Source organism: Hyperolius riggenbachi, chromosome 1 (genome assembly GCF_040937935.1).
Source record: "Hyperolius riggenbachi isolate aHypRig1 chromosome 1, aHypRig1.pri, whole genome shotgun sequence".
Taxonomy (NCBI): domain Eukaryota; kingdom Metazoa; phylum Chordata; class Amphibia; order Anura; family Hyperoliidae; genus Hyperolius; species Hyperolius riggenbachi.
In genome coordinates, this window is record NC_090646.1 from 47,724,579 (window position 1) to 47,746,685 (window position 22,107).

General features: G+C 44.2%; 1 protein-coding gene across 1 annotated transcript in view; it reads left to right on the forward strand.

The window, feature by feature from the left end:
* The window catches only part of LOC137545242 (pepsin A-like), a 74,039-nt gene extending 57,376 nt beyond the window's left edge, over positions 1 to 16,663 (forward strand). Inside the window, exons 6-9 of the mRNA XM_068266363.1 lie at positions 6,538 to 6,648; positions 13,791 to 13,935; positions 15,199 to 15,297; positions 16,343 to 16,663. Of these exons, the coding sequence (XP_068122464.1) occupies positions 6,538 to 6,648; positions 13,791 to 13,935; positions 15,199 to 15,297; positions 16,343 to 16,480 (493 nt within the window). The 3' untranslated portion in view covers positions 16,481 to 16,663. The remainder of the gene's footprint in view (positions 1 to 6,537; positions 6,649 to 13,790; positions 13,936 to 15,198; positions 15,298 to 16,342) is intronic.
* Positions 16,664 to 22,107: the final 5,444 nt, after the last annotated feature.

A 22,107-nucleotide genomic window follows, 5' to 3' on the forward strand; every position in this document is an offset into this window, starting at 1 on the left:
TGGTAAAGCACTGCAGGGCACAGTTAAAGATTAAGATTATGGGAAAGCACTGCGGGTAATAACAGCGGCTACTTCAAGGATCGGGCTGCTGTGGGGCATAATTAAAGATTAAGATCAAAGGTAAAGTACTGCAGGTAATTACAGCTGCTACTATGGATCACACTGCTGCCTCCCTTCTGCTCACCTCAATTGAATGATTTGCATCCTGGACACCCAGACCGGACCCAGCTACTGCCACCATCACCATGGGGCTGGTGAGAACCTGAAATGTAATTGTAGTGATTGATTAATGTAGATGGGGGGGGGGGGGGGGGTAGGGGTTGTTGTGTAGTGCAGTGTAGCTATGGGGGCAGCAGGGGTGTAGCTTGTAAGTGTAATTTAGACAGAGACATCTTTGTGTGTGTGTGGGGGGGGGGGCAAGGTCCATAAGACACTCCTGGACCATGGACTCACCTAGGATTAGTTTTGGTTTTTTTTCCTGTTTTTTACCCCATAAACCTGGGTGCGTCTTACTCTTATAGTCCGGAGCGTCTTATAGTCCGAAAAATACGGTACTCCTTTGGCATGAATATTTAAAAAGTTTAGACCCTTAGGTAATTATTTATGTTTTTTTTTTTTTATTATTATTGTAATTTTTTTATTTTATTTTTTATTAAAACTTGTATGTGGGTATTTTTTTGTGTGGGAGGTAAACAGGGGATTTTACATGTGTAAAAATGTATTTATTCAATGTAAAGTGATTTTTGGTGTAGTTTGCACAGTCAAAAAGTTCTGGGAGTGATCTCAGAAAAGCCGCAGCACCTGAAGAGACGCTGTCGGCTTTTCTCCGGGGGGGTCCAATCAGTGAAAGGGATTTATAATCCCTTTCATTGATTGCTGGGCTAACGGCCCCCAGCGGGAGCGCACACGGGGGGGGGGGGGGCAGTGGGAGCGTGCGCGACCCGCAGGAGTGCGCGCAGCCTAACTGGACAAACATTTTCGTCCAGTTAGGCTGAAGTGGTTACCGTATTTTTCGGACTATAAGACGCTCCGGACCATAAGACGCACCTAGGTTTAGAGGGCAAAAACCAGGGAAAAAAATATTTTTAACCTGGTGCGTCTATGGTCCAGGGGCATCTTGTGGATGTTCTCACCCCAATTATTATGGCCTTCTTGTACTTCTTCTGCCTCTCTTTGTCCTCTTCCTATCCCCCTTGTGACTTCCTGAGTCCCCATCTGTCCCCCGTGGCCTCCTCAGTTTGTCCCCCTGTGTCCTCAGCTTGTCCCCCTGTGTCCTCAGCATGTCCCCCTGTGTCCTCATTCTTCCCTCTAGTGCCGGCCGCCTGTAATGACGCAAAATGAAAAACCGGCACTAGAGGGAAGAATGACGCATAGGAGAAGTCTCTGAGCAGCAAGGACTTCTAGGATCGGGTGAGCCATGGCTGCTAATTACGCAGCGGGAGACAATGGAATATGCTAATGCGGTGAATACACTGCGGGGACTATCAGGTAATACATGGCTGCCACTAACTACAAAGCGGGCTCCTAATTGGATTATATTGATACAGCTAATTACACTGCGGGGGCGATGGCATTGTACTGATGCGGGGATTATCGGGTTATACATTGCTGACATTAACTACACAGCGGGGGGCGCTAATTACACTGCGGGGGGGGGGCGGGGACAAGCAGAGGACACAGGAGGACAAATATTGTACTGCACAGGGAGTCCTCGACATTGCGGCGCAGCAGAGGTTCGTATCGGCGGGTGTTAGTAAGTCGGGGACTCCCTGTATTCGGACCATAAGACGCAGTGACTTTTTCCCCCCACTTTTGGGGGAGAAAAAGTGCGTCTTATAGTCCGAAAAATACGGTAATTATCACAAGAGTGAATTATTATATTTAGGCTCTAGAAAAAGTGCTTCAATATCTACCATATGTCAGATTAAGTTTTAAGGTTAAGTGGGCAGACTTTCTTTCGGTTACAAAAGAACAACTTATAGAGATAACACAAAGTAGTTGGCTAGCGGTGAGAAAAGCAATGATAAGTGAGGACTGGAGAGAAATGTTCCTGAAGATCATCCATAGAGCTTATAGTCCAATTCAAGGCCCCTTTAAACATGCATATATGCAAGCTGGGGAAATTACTATACAATCACCACCAGATCAGACATCCTGCCTGAAATGCTCTGATAATACCTCCAATCTAAATCATATGCTCTGGGAATGCCCTAAGGTTAGAGGTGTATGTGATGATGTTTTGTGTGATATGAACAGAGTAACAGGACACAAGAGGAAAAGTGATCCGCTCTTTTGTTTATTTCACGCTAAAGATCTACAGTGAGATGAATTCTCCATGAATTACTAAGTTTGAACATCTGTATTTATTAGCAACCCAAAAAGCAATACTGAAATATTGGATAATGCCGCCACCTCCTCCGATGACATTGATAAGAGAGTTAGTAGATTACCTTCTTCAGATGGAGAAGCTGAACCTTGAAAAAAACAATAAAACAAGGATTCAAAAGTTTTTCAAAACCTGGAGGAAATATGTTGAAACCTTTTATAATACCTCCCAAATTTATCACCTTATGAAACCATTTGAGAACACAACATGGTATCTCCTTAAAATGGAATATAACCCAGAATTTCTTCTTTGCTCTAATAGATTAGCAGCATATTATATACAACCAGCATTATTTTTTTTACTAGAAAGTCATTCAAAGGGTTAAACACAGGCTTTTGAAGCTTCAGTTCCTGCACAGCCTGCCGCATCCGAATGTTAAAGAATGTTAAACGATGTAATCTTGTGTTTACTTAACCACTTCAGCCTTCAGTCGTTTTCACTTTATGCATCCGAGCAATTTTCACCTCCCATTCATTAGCCTATAACTTTATCACTACTTATCACAATGAACTGATCTATATCTTGTTTTTTCCGCCACCAATTAGGCTTTCTTTGGGGGGTACATTTTGCTAAGAGCTACTTTACTGTAAATGCATTGTAACAGGAAGAATAAGAAAAAAAACAGAAAAAATTCATTATTTCTCAGTTTTCAGCAATTATAGTTTTAAAATAATACATGCCTCCATAATGAAAACTCACATATTGGCCTCGATTCACAAAGCGGTGATAACCCAGTTATCACGCCTAAAAGACTTTAGGCGTGATGACCTTTTCACCACTGAGTTATCACCGATTTTTCCTGCTCTCCGCGCGAAGTTACCGCGCGTAAGCGCGTTCGCGCGTACGCGCGTGAGAGCGCGCGCAAAGTCCCATAGGGCTTAATGGGAGCTTCGCGCGAAGCGTCGGGTGTTGCGCGCGCACTTACGCGCGTACGCGCGTACGCGCGTACGCGCGGCAACTTCGCGCGAGTTTCTTCTTATCATGCCTAAAGTGACTTTAGGCGTGATAAGGGCCTTTTCACCACGGTGCTAACACTTTGCACCGCTTGGTGAATCGAGCCCATTGTATTTACCCATATGTCCCGGTTATTACACCGTTAAAATTATGTCCCTATCACAATGTATGGCGACAATATTTTATTTGGAAATAAAGGTGCATTTTTTCCGTTTTGCATCTATCACTATTTACAAGGTTAAATTAAAAAAAAATTAGAAATATTTCATCTTTACATTGATATTTAAAAAGTTTAGACCCTTAGGTAAATATTTACATGTTTTTTTTTATTGTAATGTTTTTTTGTTTTGTTTTTTATATTAAACATTTTATTTGGGTATTTTTGGGAGGGTGGGATGTAAACCATAGTTTTATAATGTAAATGTGTCTTGAGTTTTATTTTTTTCCCTTTTAGTTGAAGTTTTACTTTGTGGCCACAAGATGGCGGCCATGAGTTTGTTTACATGACGTCACTCTAAGCGTAACATACGCTTAGAAAGACGCATGGGGGACGCATGTCGCTTTTTCTGCGGGGGAGAGGAATCAGTGATCGGGCACCATAGCCCGATTCACTGATTGCCAGGCTAACGAACCGCGGCCAGGAGCGCGCGTGCACGCGCGCAATCGGCCGCAGGAGCGCGCGGACGCGCACATGGCCTCCTGGGCGTAGCTAGTACGTCCAGCAGGCCAAAGTAGTTAAATGTGTCAAGTGTAGAATGTGACACAGTGTCTGACTGTGCAGGAGCTGGAGGACACAGAGAGAGAGTCAAACCATGTCTGTCTGACTGAATGAATGAATAAAACCAGTTATTAATAAAATGCAAAGTCAGCTCACAAAGCAAAAAACTGTACTTTTGGGAAGCTATCACTTATAAATGAATAATAATACTTATGCACAATGCAAGTATGATAACCGGATTGCATATAAAAAGTAAGAAAACATGTTTTTATTGAATTTTATGTCAGGGTTTTAAACCGCTTTAATAAAATAGGGGGAAACCTGGGAATTTTGGAAATATGAGTTGACTAGACATTACCTGGCGGAACGGCTATACATGGGTTAGTGAGAATGGGGAGGTGTGGAGTGTTGGGAGAGGGGAGGGGTTATTTTGGTTAGTTTAGCTTAATAGAGGGTTAAGTAGTGATATTGTTATGCGATATTTGTAATTGATGTGTGATCAATGGAACATGACAAACAGAAGATTCATTAATAATCTTGGACTATTACTTGGATAATGGCTTATAATGACGAGTCTGGAAATCTACAAAGACTTGAACTAAAATTATCCACTTTATTTCTCTTTTTTCTTTCTTTCTTTCTTTTTTTTTTTTATTTCTGCAAATAATACAATTGTGCTACAATAACTTACCTTTTGGAAAAAAATTCAAATGTGTGTAAATTCATAATCTTTGAGTGCATCAATAAAAATGTTTTTGGAAAAAAAAAAATAATAATAATAGGCCCTTATCCAATTAACTTTTCCTCCTGAGTTTTCTCACAGGAGATATTTGTTCGTCTTATCTAAAAAGTAACTTTTTAACTTTTCACCACTTAACAATTGACAAAAAAACAAAAATATTTAAAATCAATTTAAAATGTGATGACACTATGTTACTTACCCAACAACAAAATGTCATAATGCTTTACTAAACTGCCTACTATCTCAACCCTAAGAGGTGTGTGGCCTTCTACGGAGGGGGGGGGGGGGGATACTTAGTTAAATACTCAGCTATGTACAGTAGAGGGGAGTCTCTGTATCCCATAGAGTTTTCCTGGTCCTCTATTCCACTCCTGTCTCACGTTGAAGCTATTTGACCTGAAGGTTGAATACCTCATGGGGACTTCTCAGCAGGCTTCAGACACACTTCTGCCCCGAGTACTTCTAAAGGCGAGTGGAACTATATACTATATACTCCAAATGCGCGAGTCTAGGCTCAGGAGTACGGATGCATTAGTGTGCAGAAGCATCCGGCGGTGACACAATCATTTTCAAAGCAAACCGAGGAGTCCTGAAGGGGCAAAAATACAATAGGGTACCGGGATGGAGTGCATGCTCAACGCAAAGACCAGGAAGGCTCTATAGGCTGCAGAGGCTTAAAGCGGAATATAACCCTGCATTTCAACTTTGCTCTAAAACATTATTTACAGTATATTATATGCAACCAGCATTTTTTTTTTACTAGACCAGCATTGGAAGGGTTACACAAAGCTTCAAAGTTCCTGGACAGAACTGCAGACGCATCCAAAGCTGACATAGATACATTTTGTTTACATAAATGTATCTAAGTGTGGCATGTGACTCACTCTCTCTGACTGCAGGAGCTGGAGGACAGCCAAAGAGTGTGTAACTATTTATCACTGGTTACATTCTATGTAGTTAAATGTATCTATCTGAACTTCTGCATATCTCTCCACGGAACTTTAAACCTCTGTGTTTAACCCTTCCAATGCTGGTCTAGTAAAACAAAAATGCTGGTTGCATATAATATGCTGTAAATAATGTTTTAGAGCAAAGTTGAAATGCAGGGTTATATTCCGCTTTAACTCTACATAGGTAACTATTTTTTTATTTTTATTTTTTTACGCACTTTAGAGTTGCTTTAAATATTTTCTTTTTGAGGTTCCCTTCTACCAAAGTCAATTTTATGTCTTAAATCTCAAATAGTTTGATGTATTGTTTTTAACAGTTTTCCAAGTTGAAGAATCCATAGGAAATCCTGTTCTCTCAACCTGCCTACACAATGGTGATTTTAGCGACTAAAAAGATTTATGAGTACCCAAATCAATCTTTATGTGACCATATTTACTGCACACTTGGTTCATGGTATTTGTTTCTGCCATTTCTGAAGTCATCGGCTAATCTATATCTCTTGGTGAAACTGCATTATACCGGTGCCATTGGATAAGGCTTGCATACAATGCATTATTTCATTCTAAATAAAAAGTCACATAAATTAGTACTAGTAAATATGCCTATAGTTATATTATGTGAATTTTGTCTGTTCTTATAAATATTATCTCAGTGTGTGATGATATGGAACATCTTTCTACTCTTTACTGCATGTTTTCACTGATTATCCACTGATCCTCTCCACCAAATGTCCAGATAAATGTAATAATCCTATACACTTATTATTTTCTGCTTATTATACTGCAGTGGTGAAGGAAGCGTGGTTGTGTTTGGTGGAAGTGACGACTCTCTCTACACTGGAAGTCTGCACTGGGTGCCGGTCACAGAGCAAAAATTCTGGCAGATTACAATAGACAGGTTAGTGTGAGCAGCCTCTATACCGAATATAAATCAGCATGAACTGGGTCTAATCAAGCTGATAGGTGTGTATGCATGACTCATGGGGCTTTCCAATACATCTTTATTTGAGCTACTCTCACAGTCCAATCTCCCATCTGCATAAATACAACACCAGTCATAACAAGTACAGCCACCATGTCACCCTTCTCCTCAGGCATAACAAGTACAGCCACCATGTCACGCTTCTCCCCAGTCATAACAATTACAGCCACCATGTTACACTTCTCCTCAGTCATAACAAGTACAGCCACCATGTCACCCTTCTCCTCAGTCACAACAAGTACAGCCACCATGTCACCCTTCTCATCAGTCATAACAAGTACAGCCACCATGTCACCCTTCTCATCAGTCATAAAAAGTACAGCCACCATGTCACCCTTCTCCTCAGTCACAACAAGTACAGCCACCATGTCACCCTTCTCCTCAGTCACAACAAGTACAGCCACCATGTCACCCTTCTCCTCAGTCACAACAAGTACAGCCACCATGTCACCCTTCTCATCAGTCACAACAAGTACAGCCACCATGTCACCCTTCTCCTCAGTCACAACAAGTACAGCCACCATGTCACCCTTCTCCTCAGTCATAACAAGTACAGCCACCACGTCACCCTTATCCTCATTCATAACACATACAGTCAGCCACCATGTCACCCTTCTCCATAGTCATAACATGTACAGCCACCATTTCACCTATCTCCACAGTCATAACAACTACAGCCGCCATGTCACCCTTCTCCTCAGTCATAACAACTACAGCCACCATATCACCCTTTTCCATAGTCATTACAAGTACAGCCACCACGTCAGTGATGTCACCCTTCTCCCAAGTCATAGCAAGTACAGCCACCATGTCCCTCTTCTCCTCAGTCATAACAAGTACAGCCACCATGTCCCTCTTCTCCTCAGTCATAACAAGTACAGCCACCATGTCACCCTTCTCCTCAGTCATAACAAGTACAGTCCCCATGCCACCCTTCTCCCCAGTCATAATAAGTATAGCCACCATGTCACCCTTCTCTCCAGTCATAACAAGTACAGTCACCATGTCACCCTTCTCATCAGTCATAACAAGTCCAGCCACCATGTCACCCTTCTCATCAGTCATAACAAGTACAGCCACCATGTCACCCTTCTCATCAGTCATAACAAGTCCAGCCACCATGTCACCCTTCTCCTAAGCCATAACAAGTCCAGCCACCATGTCACCCTTCTCCTCAGTCATAACAAGTAGTGTTGGGCGAACACCTAGATGTTCGGGTTCGCGAACGTTCGCCGAACATGGCCGCGATGTTCGGGTGTTCGCGCCGAACTCCGAACATAATGGAAGTCAATGGGGACCCGAACTTTCGTGCTTTGTAAAGCTTCCTTACATGCTACATACCCCAAATTAGCAGGGTATGTGCACCTTGGGAGTGGGTACAAGAGGAAAAAAAATATTTGAAAAAGAGCTTATAGTTTTTGAGAAAATTGATTGTAAAGTTTCAAAGGAAAAACTGTCTTTTAAATGTGGAAAATGTCATGTTTCTTTGCACAGGTAACATGCTTTTTGTCGCCATGCAGTCATAAATGTAATACAAAGAAGAGGTTCCAGGAAAAGGGACCGGTAACAGTAACCCAGCAGCAGCAGCACACGTGATGGAACAGGAGCAGGCGCAGGAGGAGAAGGCCATGCTTTTTGAGACACAACAACCCAGGCCTTGCATGAGGACAAGAAGCGTGCGGATAGCATGCTTTTTACCGCCATGCAGTCATAAATGTAATAAAGATAAGAGGTTCAATAAACAGGGACCGGGCGTCAACGCTAACCCAGCAGCAGCAGACGTGATGGAACAGGAGGAGGCGCAGGAGGAGAAGGCCACGCTTTCAGGTGCAACTCAGGCCTTGCATGAGGACAAAAAAATGTGTGCGCAAAGCAATGCAATGAGTAGTTTTCAGGACACAATGGGCTATTCGGAGGAGCTATTCCCACCCCCACAATCTTCTACCTGTGAAAGGTCAATGGAACAGCCACAAATGTTGTGCCCGGATTCACAACCTTTTTCTGTGGAAAATGCACCTCGCACTGAAATGCAAGGCGAGGCCGAGGATGAACATGACGTCAACAACTCAACATGACGCAAAATGGGGGCGGAACAGAAAGCTGCTTTCAATGTTTTGAAGGCCTTAATTGCCTCCGGTGGCCAGTTAGATGCATCATTCATCACACCCAAATCCCAGAGCAATGTGTGCAGGAATTTGAATCTCAGGAGGTGTACCGAGATCATCTGGACAAGTGACCAAGTGACAAGTGACAAAGTGACCAGTGACAAAGTGACAAAGTGACAAAATGACAAAATGACAAAGTGACAAGTGACAAAGTGACAAGTGACAAAATGACAAAGTGACAAGTGACAAAGTGACAAGTGACAAGTGACAAAGTGACAAGTGACAAAATGACAAAGTGACAAGTGACAAAGTGAGAAGTGACAAGTGACAAAGTGACAAGTGACAAAATGACAAAGTGACAAGTGACAAAGTGACCAGTGACAAAGTGACAACTGACAAAGTGACAAAATGACAAAGTGACAAAGTGACCAGTGACAAAGTGACAACTGAGAGGTTGTTCCTATGGAGCTCCACTGCACTCAGTCGAATATGAGGAGAGGTCTCGTCAGGACTGCTGATCCTCCTCAGCTTGCTCAAAGCCTTGAGGGTTCCTAAAGATCCTCTGCTTGGAGTTCGCCGGGGTTCAGCTTGGTGTCGGGGTCGGCGGCGTCCTTCTCACTCCAACGTGGCAGATCTTCTGTTGAAGGAAAAAAAAAAAAACATTGTTAAAAGTCCAGTACCGCTTCTGAAGGACTCACCAAGAGATGCAGGAGCGCTTCAATCTAGCGCACCATCGCTCGCTGGGTGATGTCCCTGCCTACGCGCTGGAATTCTACGCTGCACATGCTAGCACGCTTTTGCGCAGTGCCGAGGCGCATTCCAGCAGCTAGTAGCTACCAAGCTTCTGTGGATCTGATTGGGCCACCATGTTGGATCTCTGCCAAGTCCTCCAAAATTTTGAGCAATCCACGTTGCGTGACTGAGCAGTGACAACTCTACAGTCAGCATTACAATACCACTGCTGTGTTTACTGAAGAAATCAATGTTGAAGATGGAAACCGCTGGCATGATGCAAGTGGGGGATTCTGAAGATGAAAACGATCAGCGTGATGATACCAACATCAGGCAACCTGCCTCAGGAAACGCTGGTCCCAGCTATGACAAAGAACAGGACGAGGAACAGCTGGAGTTGGAGCAGGAATTGGATGCCCCCACTGCCGAGGGACAGAGCGGTGCACGTTGGACTTCCACAATTTAGCGGGAAAGGACAGCAGAAGAGGAAGAAAGTGATGCTGGTGACGAATATGGTGCATCACAACAATCACAACGCTTACAAGAACATGAACATAGAGGAGTCTGGCAGGACTCTCTGGCACACATGGCTCAATTCATGCTAGACTGCATTGAACGCGGCCCGCGCATTATTCACTATTCATTATTATTCATTATTCTGGAATCTGGACAACACCAATTACTGGGTTTATACCCAGTTTATACAAACACAATGTTAAAAAACTGATTGAAGAAAGTGTCAGACAGGTCAAAAATGGAACAATTCCAGCAGGCCCTTGAGGATGGAGACTTTAGAGAGGAGATTGACATCCTCCTCCTTCTCTAGCCAGTTGTACGCCGACAGACTGACTTCAGCAAACCCAGGAGGACCAGGAGGGCAGCAAAGAACACAAGCTGCTGCTAGTGCCCAAAAGGGAATGGTATTGGCAGTGTCCTTGGAGTGGGAACATTTTCTGACACCCATGCAGCAGCCCACAGAACAGCAATCGGGCAGTTCCACGTCCTCCAACACCAATCGCCTAGAGAAGATGGTCAAGGTCCAGGACTACATGTCAGATGGCGTAGCTGTGTTGAACAATCCATCTGCAGACAGACGGTGAGTGTGACAGGCAGCACAGAAGGACCATGGCAACTCACTCATAGTACCACAGTTTGATAGTGCTGCCCAAAAAATTATATGGATCCGTGGACCCGGGCACTGCGGGCAGTACTGGGAAGTGGGAACGCAGATTTTAGTACCTAAACACACGATACAACATGTTTTCCGGGGTCGGACTCTGAGGCACATACAGATGGTCCCGATCATCATCCTCATCATACAACTCTTCTCCTGAGTCTGACCCACCCACCACCTCTGCCACCCCAACATCCCCAGACACAGACCCCTCATCGTCCTCAACATTAACTTGGGATGCTGGCCTGAGCCCGACCTCCTCCTCCACATCAGGCCCCATCATCTCCTCAATGGCAGCCCTCATTAATCGCTCTGGCGACGGACCGATGGACACAACATTCTCCTCCGGACAGGGCTGCTGCTGACCACTGGCTGCTGGGGTGGATGTTATAGCTTGCGTGGGGCGTTGGCTGTTGCTGTTGTTGGGAGTGCTGCTCACAGCGGAGGTCTCTGAGGAACTCATGGTGAGCTCATATAGTGGTTGGCGGTGAGTGGAGTATTACTGATCCCAGCAATATACACACTGACTGGCAGAGTACGCAATGCTATATAGTCTGGCTGAGCGGTGTACACAGAGTGGCAGTACACACAATGCTATATAGTCTGGCTGAGCCGTGTACACAGAGTGGCAGTACACACAATGCTATATAGTCTGGCTGAGCGGTGTACACAGAGTGGCAGTACACACAATGCTATATAGTCTGGCTGAGCCGTGTACACAGAGTGGAAGTACACACAATGCTATATAGTCTGGCTGAGCCGTGTACACAGAGTGTCAGTAAACAATGCTATATATAGCGTGGCTGAGCGAGGTACACAGTGGCAGTACACACAATGCTATATAGTCTGGCTGAGCGGTGTACACAGAGTGGAAGTACACACAATGCTATATAGTCTGGCTGAGCCGTGTACACAGAGTGTCAGTAAACAATGCTATATATAGCGTGGCTGAGCGAGGTACACAGTGGCAGTACACACAATGCTATATAGTCAGGCTGAGCCGTGTACACAGAGTGTCAGTAAACAATGGTATATAGTCTGGCTGAGCGGTGTACACAGAGTGTCAGTAAACAATGGTATATAGTCTGGCTGAGCGGTGTACACAGAGTGGCAGTAAACACAATGCTATATATAGCGTGGCTGAGCGAGGTGCACAGTGGCAGTACACACAATGCTATATAGTCAGGCTAAGCCGTGTACACAGAGTGTCAGAAAACACAATGCTATATATAGCGTGGCTGAGCGAGGTGCATAGTGGCAGTACACACAATGCTATATAGTCTGGCTGAGCCGTGTACACAGAGTGGCAGTAAACACAATGCTATATATAGCGTGGCTGAGCGAGGTACACAGTGGCAGTACACACAATGCTATATAGTCAGGCTAAGCCGTGTACACAGAGTGTCAGAAAACACAATGCTATATATAGCGTGGCTGAGCGAGGTGCACAGTGGCAGTACACACAATGCTATATAGCCAGGCTAAGCCGTGTACACAGAGTGTCAGAAAACACAATGCTATATATAGCGTGGCTGAGCGAGGTACACAGTGGCAGTAAACAATGCTATATATAGTGTGGCTGAGCGAGCGGTGTACTACTGTTCCCAGCAGCGACACACAATGACTGGGGGGGACCCTGGCTAGCGTGGCTGGAGAGCGAACTACCCTGCCTGCCTACCCAAAGCTAAACCCACAGACAAATGGAGGAGATATGACGTGGTTCGGGTATTTATTTACCCGAACCACGTGACCGTTCGGCCAATCAGAGCGCGTTCGGGCCCGAACCACGTGACCCGTTCGGCCAATCACAGCGCTAGCCGAACGTTCGGGGAACGTTCGGCCATGCGCTCTTAGTTCGGCCATGTGGCCGAACGGTTTGGCCGAGCACCGTCAGGTGTTCGGCCGAACTCGAACATCACCCGAACAGGGTGATGTTCTGCAGAACCCGAACAGTGGCGAACACTGTTCGCCCAACACTAATAACAAGTACAACGATCATCTCACCCTTCTCCTCAGTCATAGCAAGTACAGCCACCATGTCACCTTTCTCCTTAGTCATAACAAGTCCAGCCACCATGTCACCCTTCTCCTCAGTCATAACAAGAACAGCCCCAATCTCACCTCCTCATAACAAGTTATTTTTTTTGTCCCCCTCCTCCCTTACTGTACAGTCATTATATAACCCTAGCTTTAACTAGTTTAACCATAATATTGTGTCTCACTCCTTCCTCTCAAACCTGTACAGCTATGTGTCATCTTTCTCCCCTTAACAGCCACCATGATCGTCCTCACCAAGATCATTGGTCTTTGGGGCTGATATATGAGGATGAATAGATATGAACCCTGTCTTGTTGCTTTATTTACCAACTGAAACCCAGGGATGGTCGTAGTCAGCCAACTTCGCTACGCTGGAAATACACGTAGTTTTATGCAATTACGCTTCGCCAAACTATGGCTTTGAAATCAAATATTTGCTTCGTATGCATTTCGTAGACTACGCGTTAATATACGCAATTACGCGTAGTGTGAAGCGTAGTGTATGCGGATGCAGAAAATTTTACGCATTAATTCTTCTGTAAATTCTTATACCAGGAACTCTTCTATGCGTACATTCCCCTTTCCAATGCGTACATTTGTAAGCATACAATCGCAAGCGGAAAATTAGATGTGAGTAACGCATTTGTAGTTCACTACGCAATACACATGTTAACTACGCATAGTGGACGTAAGCTACGCGTAGCGGTACTTTGCTACGTGTAAATTTGTAAGCGTAGTATTGAAACTTCACCTACAAACTATGATGCGTAGATGCGAACTATGATGCATAAATTTGCACTGGCGTTTCTGCTCATCCCTGCTGAAACCTTATTGCTGGATATACAGTATTATGCATCTTTTTGGACTGTTTTGCAAATGAGCCTTATAAAGTGAACCCCCCTCCCCCACCCCAGGTGAAACACTCAAACAACACATCACCAAAACAAAGTGAATCACACAATATAACCTTATCTGGAACTTCAGCCAACAATAATCCTTTTTTTTCATAGCGTCAGTCTGAATGGGGAAGTGGTGGCTTGTCCAGATGGATGTCAAGCTATTGTGGACACAGGGACATCAGTTATCGCTGGTCACCCTGATGCCATCAGTGGCATCCAAAAAGCCATAGGAGCCAAACCTGATATTTATGGATTGGTAATTATCTATATTATATCAATAAATACCAAAGTGCAACACAACTGTCCTGACATTTTAGACATGGGGCACATATCGCAACTTCTTATTCACTGACACTGCTCATGGAAAGTTACCAGTGGGGTAGCAATAGGGGTTGCAGAGGCTGCGACTGCACCAGGGCGCCTTGACCAGAGGGGCCCTCCAGGAGCCTTTCTTCATCCATCTTATTATCTTTTCTCTGGTGCTATGCTAATAATGAAAACCTCTATATGTGCACACTAGCAATCCTTACCAAACAGTTGTGTAACTCTAAATACACCTCTCTGACACTGCAGCTGTCCTTGATAGGTTTTGGAGTGTTATAAATGAAGTGCTTGGGGCCCCATGTAAAACTCACACCGGGGCCCCAAGCTCCTTAGTTACGCAACTGGAAGGTAGCTTGTGATACCGAGCCATTTGGTCTCTTTCTCTCTCTCTCACACTATCTTGGAAGTCTAGTAGGTTATAATTTGTGCACATATTATCTCTGAAGCTAACACCCCCCTTTGCCTGAAGTGAAGCTAGGTGTGTATTTTAGTCCAGTAGTGATTGGAGCTCTGCACATTATGGCAGATAATTCATTCAGGTATGTACTGTATTTACCCCTCACTGAAGTTATGTTCCCCCACTTTTTGTGCCTGCAATGAGTGTTGGTGTGTAATTTAGTCCAGTAGTTATTGGAGCTCTGCACATCTTATGCTATTAAAACATTCAGGTATGAGTTGTTGAAAGCGCTGTCATTCCTTTTGCTGTATGAGCTTGTGATACCAAGCTATTTGGTCTCTTTCTCTCTCTCACCCTATATTTTACTTTCATTTTCTGAGGCTGGTTTGTAAAGAAAAAAAGCAAAATACTAGAGTAAAAGTTGACAAGCCTATAGGAATTATAAGAAGATTCCTGGAATTCTCATTTTCTTTCTTTAAAAAAAAAAAAAAAAAAAATGCTATCAATCCATGACATGCAACTTAGTTTTTCTCAGTTTAGGTTTAGATGGTATAAAGCAGGGGTAAGGAACCTTGGCTCTCCAGCTGTTAAGGAACTACAAGTCCCACAATGCATTGCAGGACTGACAGCCACAGTCATGATTAATAATGTCAAACGCATGCTGAGATTTGTAGTTTTATCACAGCTGGAGAGCCAAGGTTCCCAACCGCTGGTATAAAGCTTAACAAGATGATTTTTTTTATGTCCCTTGAACCAGAGCTAGTGGTCACTAATAATGTATGTGACTTCTTGTTTTAGTACCATGTGAGCTGTGACACTGTCTCTTCTCTGCCCGATATTGTCATAACAATTAATGGGAGGAGCTACTCATTGCCTGCGAGTGGATACATTAACAAGGTGAGTAGGAGTATTGTGTCCACTTTTTGACCTACTTTGTCCTCAGCAGTTGGTGCCAGCCATGTGAATAAATGAGCAATAGTCTGGGTGATGACAATATGTTCCCAGCTGTAGGTAGTGCTACCAGCTGAGTAAGTGGGGGCATCACATTCTCCATGGGACTAATATCTATCTGGGACCATGTGTGTCAGTGGTCTACGATCCAATTGTTGGTGAGAAGTTAGATCTTACTGCTCTAAAAATTACGTCAAAAATGGTAATTTTGATATCTCTACTTTGACAGTTGTTTTGCCCAGGCTGGTCAATATGGACATGGATTATAAAGAATGTTTAGTCCTCTTTCCGGTAGTAAAGTCACTTTGTCAAGGCTACCTTACAGAGTAATTCTGAGTCACTGATGAAAAGTGACCATTAATGAAACAATTTCAGCAAACGACAACTTTCTGGTCCAAAGGAATCAATAGGAAATAATTAATCGGGCCCATAAATGAGAATAAAAATATAACCAATCTTACATAGAATCTATCCGTAAAATGGATCAACAATAGGATTACTTGACTTTGCTTGACACCATTTGATTGGAAGGTCGATTGTTCACTGAAATTGTATTGCTATTGGACACCCTTAGAAAGGAATCTAGGAAATGGATATTTCTGAAAAGGGAATCATGTTGCAAGCTTCCATATCCACTCACTACAGATTTTCTGTTAAAGGCAACCCGTGAAGTCAGAGGGCTATAGAGGCTGCCATATTTATTTCCTGGCAGCCCTGCTGGTCTGTTTGTCTGCAGTAGTGTCTGAGTCACACCAGAAACAAGCATGCAGCTAATCTTGTCAGATCTGACAATAATGTCAGAAACACCTGATCTGCTGCATGCTTGTTCAGGGGCTATAGCTGAAAGTATTAGAGGCAGAGGATCAGCAGGACAGTCAGGCAACTGGTATTGCTTAAAAGGAAATAAATATGGCAGCCTCCACGTCACTCTCACATTGGGTTCACTTTAAATAATAACTGTGTTCTAATGACCGTTTCTCTATTTGTGCAGTTTCCCGGCTCCTGCTCCAGCGGATTCCAGTCCACCGCTGGCCCCTGGATCCTTGGCGATATTTTCATCCGTGAATATTTTGTGGTGTTTGATCGAGGAAATAACCGTGTTGGATTTGCCCCAGCTGTCAAGTCATAACTTATATATCCTGCTCAAACTGCATAGCAGGCTGTGATGTGATTGTCACCTTCCTGTGTAGCTATCTTACATTAAAGCTTAAATAAACCAGGCGTATTGTTCCTCTTACCTCCTGCTTCCCCCAATTTGCTGATTTGCTCTGTGAAGCACTGTAAGAGACAGTAGTGCAAGAGTACTGAATAACTACTGCATGGACTTCTGACTATTTTATACAATGGACAGTTTTTTGAAGACCAGGGGGGGGGGGGGGGGGTAGGAGGTTCCCAGAGGTATATAAAAGTTACAAGCAATTAAAAATTAAAAGGGTAGAGGTGGCTTACCTCAATAATAACAACTTCATATATCAGTGGAATTTATTATGCACTGGTAACGTGCTTCGTGGGTCTAGGCCCACTTCTTCAGACCGATTAGGTGGCCAAAAACTCGATGCAGCTGACATCTCAGTTGTATCAAGTGTTTATCCCTTTTGTCATTTTTTTCTTTTGCTTTTAACTTTGGTTTATACACCTCTGAGATTCTCTTACCCCCCCTCCCCCTCCTTGTGCTTAACACCCATTGGAGGGGTGATATTGGTTTCAGGTGACTCGACCCCATTTTACCTGTTCAGTTTTGCCAAGAGAGCGACCACGTCCAGTGCCTTCTGGACACCCAAGTGGAGTTGGGTTTGTGAAACTCCACCTGCTCTAAGCGGTTGGTTGCCCTACCTTTGTGAGCAGGCCTGGATTTGCCTCACAGGAGCCTATAGGCACAGATGTCCTGACACCCTAGACTCCACCCTCCATGAACCCACAAACCCCCGCTGAACTGTGCTGCAAGTGGGCTGGCTCACCCAGCTGTCACTTCTCCCTTACTTCCCTTGCCCGTCATAGGTAGCTACAGGCGCCCCTTAGTATTAGGTGGCCAGAGGTACTCTCAGTATTAAGTAGCTAGAGGTGCCCCCAGGTATTAGGTAGCTAGAGGAACCTCAGTATTAAGAGACTAGATGTGTCCCTGACTGAAGGGAGGTCTTGTCAGTGGAATGCTGAGAACTGGTTGAGTAACCTCTTCCTTACAATCTCATCAGGACTCTGCGTAGGGAAGGAGGGAGGCACTCAGGATCAGGACTCTGCGTAGGGAAGAGGGAGGCACTCAGGATCAGGACTCTGCGTAGGGAAGGAGGGAGGCACTCAGGATAAGGACTCTGCGTAGGGAAGGAGGGAGGCACTCAGGATCAGGACTCTGCGTAGGGAAGGAGGGAGGCACTCAGGATCAGGACTCTGCGTAGGGAAGGAGGGAGGCACTCAGGATCAGGACTCTGCGTAGGGAAGGAGGGAGGCACTCAGGATCAGGACTCTGCGTAGGGAAGGAGGGAGGCACTCAGGATCAGGACTCTGCGTAGGGAAGGAGGGAGGCACTCAGGATCAGGACTCTGCATAGGGAAGGAGGGAGGCACTCAGGATCAGGACTCTGCGTAGGGAAGGAGGGAGGCACTCAGGATCAGGACTCTGCGTAGGGAAGGAGGGAGGCACTCAGGATCAGGACTCTGCGTAGGGAAGGAGGGAGGCACTCAGGGAGGGGAGTGAGCCACCTTTCCATCATCAGGTGCCTGCAGTGCCTTATGGTAAATCCTGCCCTTCCTTTGTGAGTATCATATTCTCTATCCTGCATCTCTTTGCCTTTGGTGACATATTGTGCTTTTATGGGCAATGTGTGCAGCCGCCCTAGCTTAGTTTTTTGAAGAGTTGTTGAATCTGCACATTTGTTTTGGTTTCAGAGCTAGTTTCCTGCTTCTACATATATATATCTTAATCAATCACAGCTAGGTAGTTGTCCCTAAGCTTGCAATTGCATTTAAATAGTAATGCTTACTGATTTTATATGAAGAATAGCATAAACAAGTTATTTAAAAAAACTTCAAAAAAATTGCTGAAGTCTGAAATGACAATTCTTTAACGTTTATATAAGCTATTGTCAATAAATTCACCAAGAATAATGCATATTACCTCTCCTGTGTTCTAGAATCACAGTGGAAGGTAGAGTCTCTAGGCCTCAGTCGATCTCAGTAAAGATTCAGGCTCAGGCTATGTATATAAATATATATATATATATATATATATATATATATATATATATATATATATATATATATATATATATATATATATATATATATATATATATACATATATATATAGTTATTTATACAAGAATAGAACTCTATATACTATTTGTGTGCACCATACACGGTACAATCTCGAGATAACAATTATCGATGAAGGATAAAATCTAAAGCAGAAGAATTGCTATATTGATATGGACTTGTTTAGTTGTTTTACTAAAGGAACTTTAAAAATGTATATTGAATGATGGACAACAACTGGAGAGATGTATATTCCTGTATAAATGCTTTATCTATTTTTTTTTGTATATATCAATATCATTTTATAAAATTCAACAGATGAGTGTTGCATATTTTTTTCCAGAGGTAAACCTGTTAACCTATAAATATTCTGCTTATAGTGAGCTACGCACCCACTACTGGCTAATATTGATTATGACAACTTTTAGGCTGGCCCTTTTAAGTAGTTGATAATCATTTAAGGCAGATATCAATAAGATATTTGACAGATGGCACCCCAGATGTGTTAACAGGTTCTCTGGAATTAGAGATATTCACATGATGGAAACATAGATGTAACGATCGGTGTCAGCACACAGAGAGAATCTGAATATTGGTGATCTGCAGTATCACCAAGAATACAGATGTAGGCCTCTTGCACACTGCACGCGATTCCGATTCAGATTCCGCTTTTTAATCAGTTTTTACATCCGATTCAGATTCCGATTTGCAGTGTGCAGGGAGCAAACTGCAAATCAGAATCTGAATCGGATGTAAAAACTGATTAAAAAGCGGAATCTGAATCGGAATCGCATGCAGTGTGCAAGAGGCCTTATACCTGATTATTGATGATCTGCAGAATCACCAATAATACAAGTATGACTAACCTCTGGACACCTAGAAATGTGTAAGTGTTTTGGTGCAACAGTAGGCTATCTCCCGTGGGGCGGGAGATGCAGAAACTATGAGCATGGACCACCTGAGGAGCAGGTGGCCTATGGCTGTGTGTGAACTATCTCCTAGGAGAGGGGATAGAGATAACCTGGGAGCCAATGATTCCCTGCTATACTGGGAATCAGACTATACTGCAGCCAGAGGACTCCTAAGGGGTAGAGCCCTTGGCAGTACTGCAGAGAGGACTCTCTGAGGAGCGGAAGTCCTGGTTGCAGCCAACACCTGGTGGAATGGTGTTACTGCTAGTACAGTTAGACTGAGCACTCAGGGAGAGTGGTCGGGCAGGCCAGGTCGGCAACACACGAGCAGATCAGGTACAGAGAGAGAGACTGATTTGGTAACCGGGTACAGGCAGGGTCTGGCAACAGGTGGGCAGATATGCAGAGGTACCGAATCAGAAAGCAAGAGAAAGGTCGACAGAGCAAATGGTCATAACATATAAGTATAACAAAGTCCTAGACTGGGGTGTGAGTTCCTTGGTCTTGACACCCTGCAACTAGTCTAGAGTATAACAAAGCAATGACACAGTATCCCTAAGCTTGAGTGTGAGGTCCGTGGTCACAACACCCTAGAGCTGGTCTAAAGTATAACACATCAATGACACAGTATCCCTAAGCCTGGGTGTGAGGTCCGTGGTCACAACACCCTGGAACTGGTCTAACATATAACACAAACGTAATCTGGCTAAGTGTGAATTCCCAGGTCCTCCTGGTTCTAACACACTGTGGGATCTGACTGGTCTGAGTGCTCACACGTTAGTATTCGCAACGGCAGACAACCAGCAACTGACAGGCAAGAAGTATATATAGTGCAGCGCTCCTCAGCGCTGCCCAGTCCCACTCAGCCAATCACCCACTGCGCTGGGATCAGCTGATCGTCCTGATCAGCTGATCCCTCTCCTATTGGCATAAAGGTCCTGACTCCTAGCGCTCGCGCGCGTAGCTCTCCATCTGTGTGCACTACTAGGCTCAGACAAACCAGACGCATGCTGCTGTGCGGAAACTGCTGGTCTGAACGCGGAACCAGCTGCTCCGCTGTCAGCCCGCTTGGCGGTGTTTCCGCCATCCATTACAACAGATCATGGTGAATTTAACCTGGGAAAATAAGCTAACAAAAGGTTTTATCTGAATCTGAAGCTAAGAAGGAAAAATTCTTATGCTTTTTTTTATCTCAGACAGGAGATTTTTTTTTTACAAGCACACTCAACTATGGTCTATAGAAGACTTTAATAAATAATACTTGAAGTTATTTTTATCTGAGAAGTAAAGTGCTACCTACATATCTCTATATATCTCTGACGAGAGATTAAAACAGGATGAATCCAGCAGCTTTTTGTTCAAATTCAACATGCCGTTGATATCTCAGAATACAGAGGAAATATTTGAGAAACACGGACAATGTTTACATATCTCAGTTGAACTTAGCAACACTAAAAGGAAGATTGTGCGCAATAGATGATTCTAGCAAGAGTAACATACTGTATTCCTTAAAAAGTAAAGGAGAAATATGTTTGTTTTTTTTTACAAGATATTTTTTATGAGAAGTACAGTACTTTATAACGGCCATGTGAACACATATTGTAATGGCATAAATTCCTATTTTTTCTGCAAGCAAACATAATGCAACAACTCTTTAACCTGCTGAGCGGTCTGGACGAGCTCAGCTCGTCCAGTACCGCCGGAGCCTGCCGCTCAGGCCCTGCTGGGCCGATTTGGCTCAAATAAAAAGCAGCACACGCAGCCGGCACTTTGCCAGCCGCGTGTGCTGCCTGATCGCCGCTGCAGTGCGGCGATCCGCCGCATGCAGCGGCGAAAGAGGGTCCCCCCAGCCGCCTGAGCCCAGCGTAGCCGGAACAAAAAGTTCCGGCCAGCGCTAAAGGCTGGATCGGAGGCGGCTGACGTCAGGACGTCGGCTGACGCCCATGACGTCACTCCGCTCGTCGCCATGGCGACGAGGTAAGCGAAACAAGGAAGGCCGCTCATTGCGGCCTTCCTTGTTACTTTTGATCGCCGGAGGCGATCGAAAGTGCGCATCCGGAGCGCCCTCTAGTGGGCTTTCATGCAGCCAACTTTCAGTTGGCTGCATGAAATAGTTTTTTTTTTATTAAAAAAAAACCCTCCCGCAGCCTCCCTGGCGATCTTAATAGAACGACAGGGTGGTTAAAAAGTACAAGGCTGAATGCAGCGGACTTCATAAGTGTATTGTTATTCATTTTTTCTGTGTCTCTACTACTGTGTCAGAAGGTGTGCATTATCAGAACTGTCCTACAAGACACAACAATCTTTCAGCAACTCACAGCTCGAAGGAGAGACCAAGTTTTACAGATATTTTTCAGCTGAAAGTTGGGAAGAAAAAAAAAGAGAGAAAAAAAAAAAGAAGATGATAATCCTTGAAACATGCAACCACGCAACCTACATGACTTGTCACCAAGCCAATATCCTACTAATATAATAAACTAGCCGACCCGCGGTGTAGCATACGCCGCATAAGAGGGTAGAGGGCAGGAAGGGGGTATTGGGCACAGCGGCGGAAAGGGGTATTGGAACCCCCCCTCAACTGGGTCCCCCATGTGTGC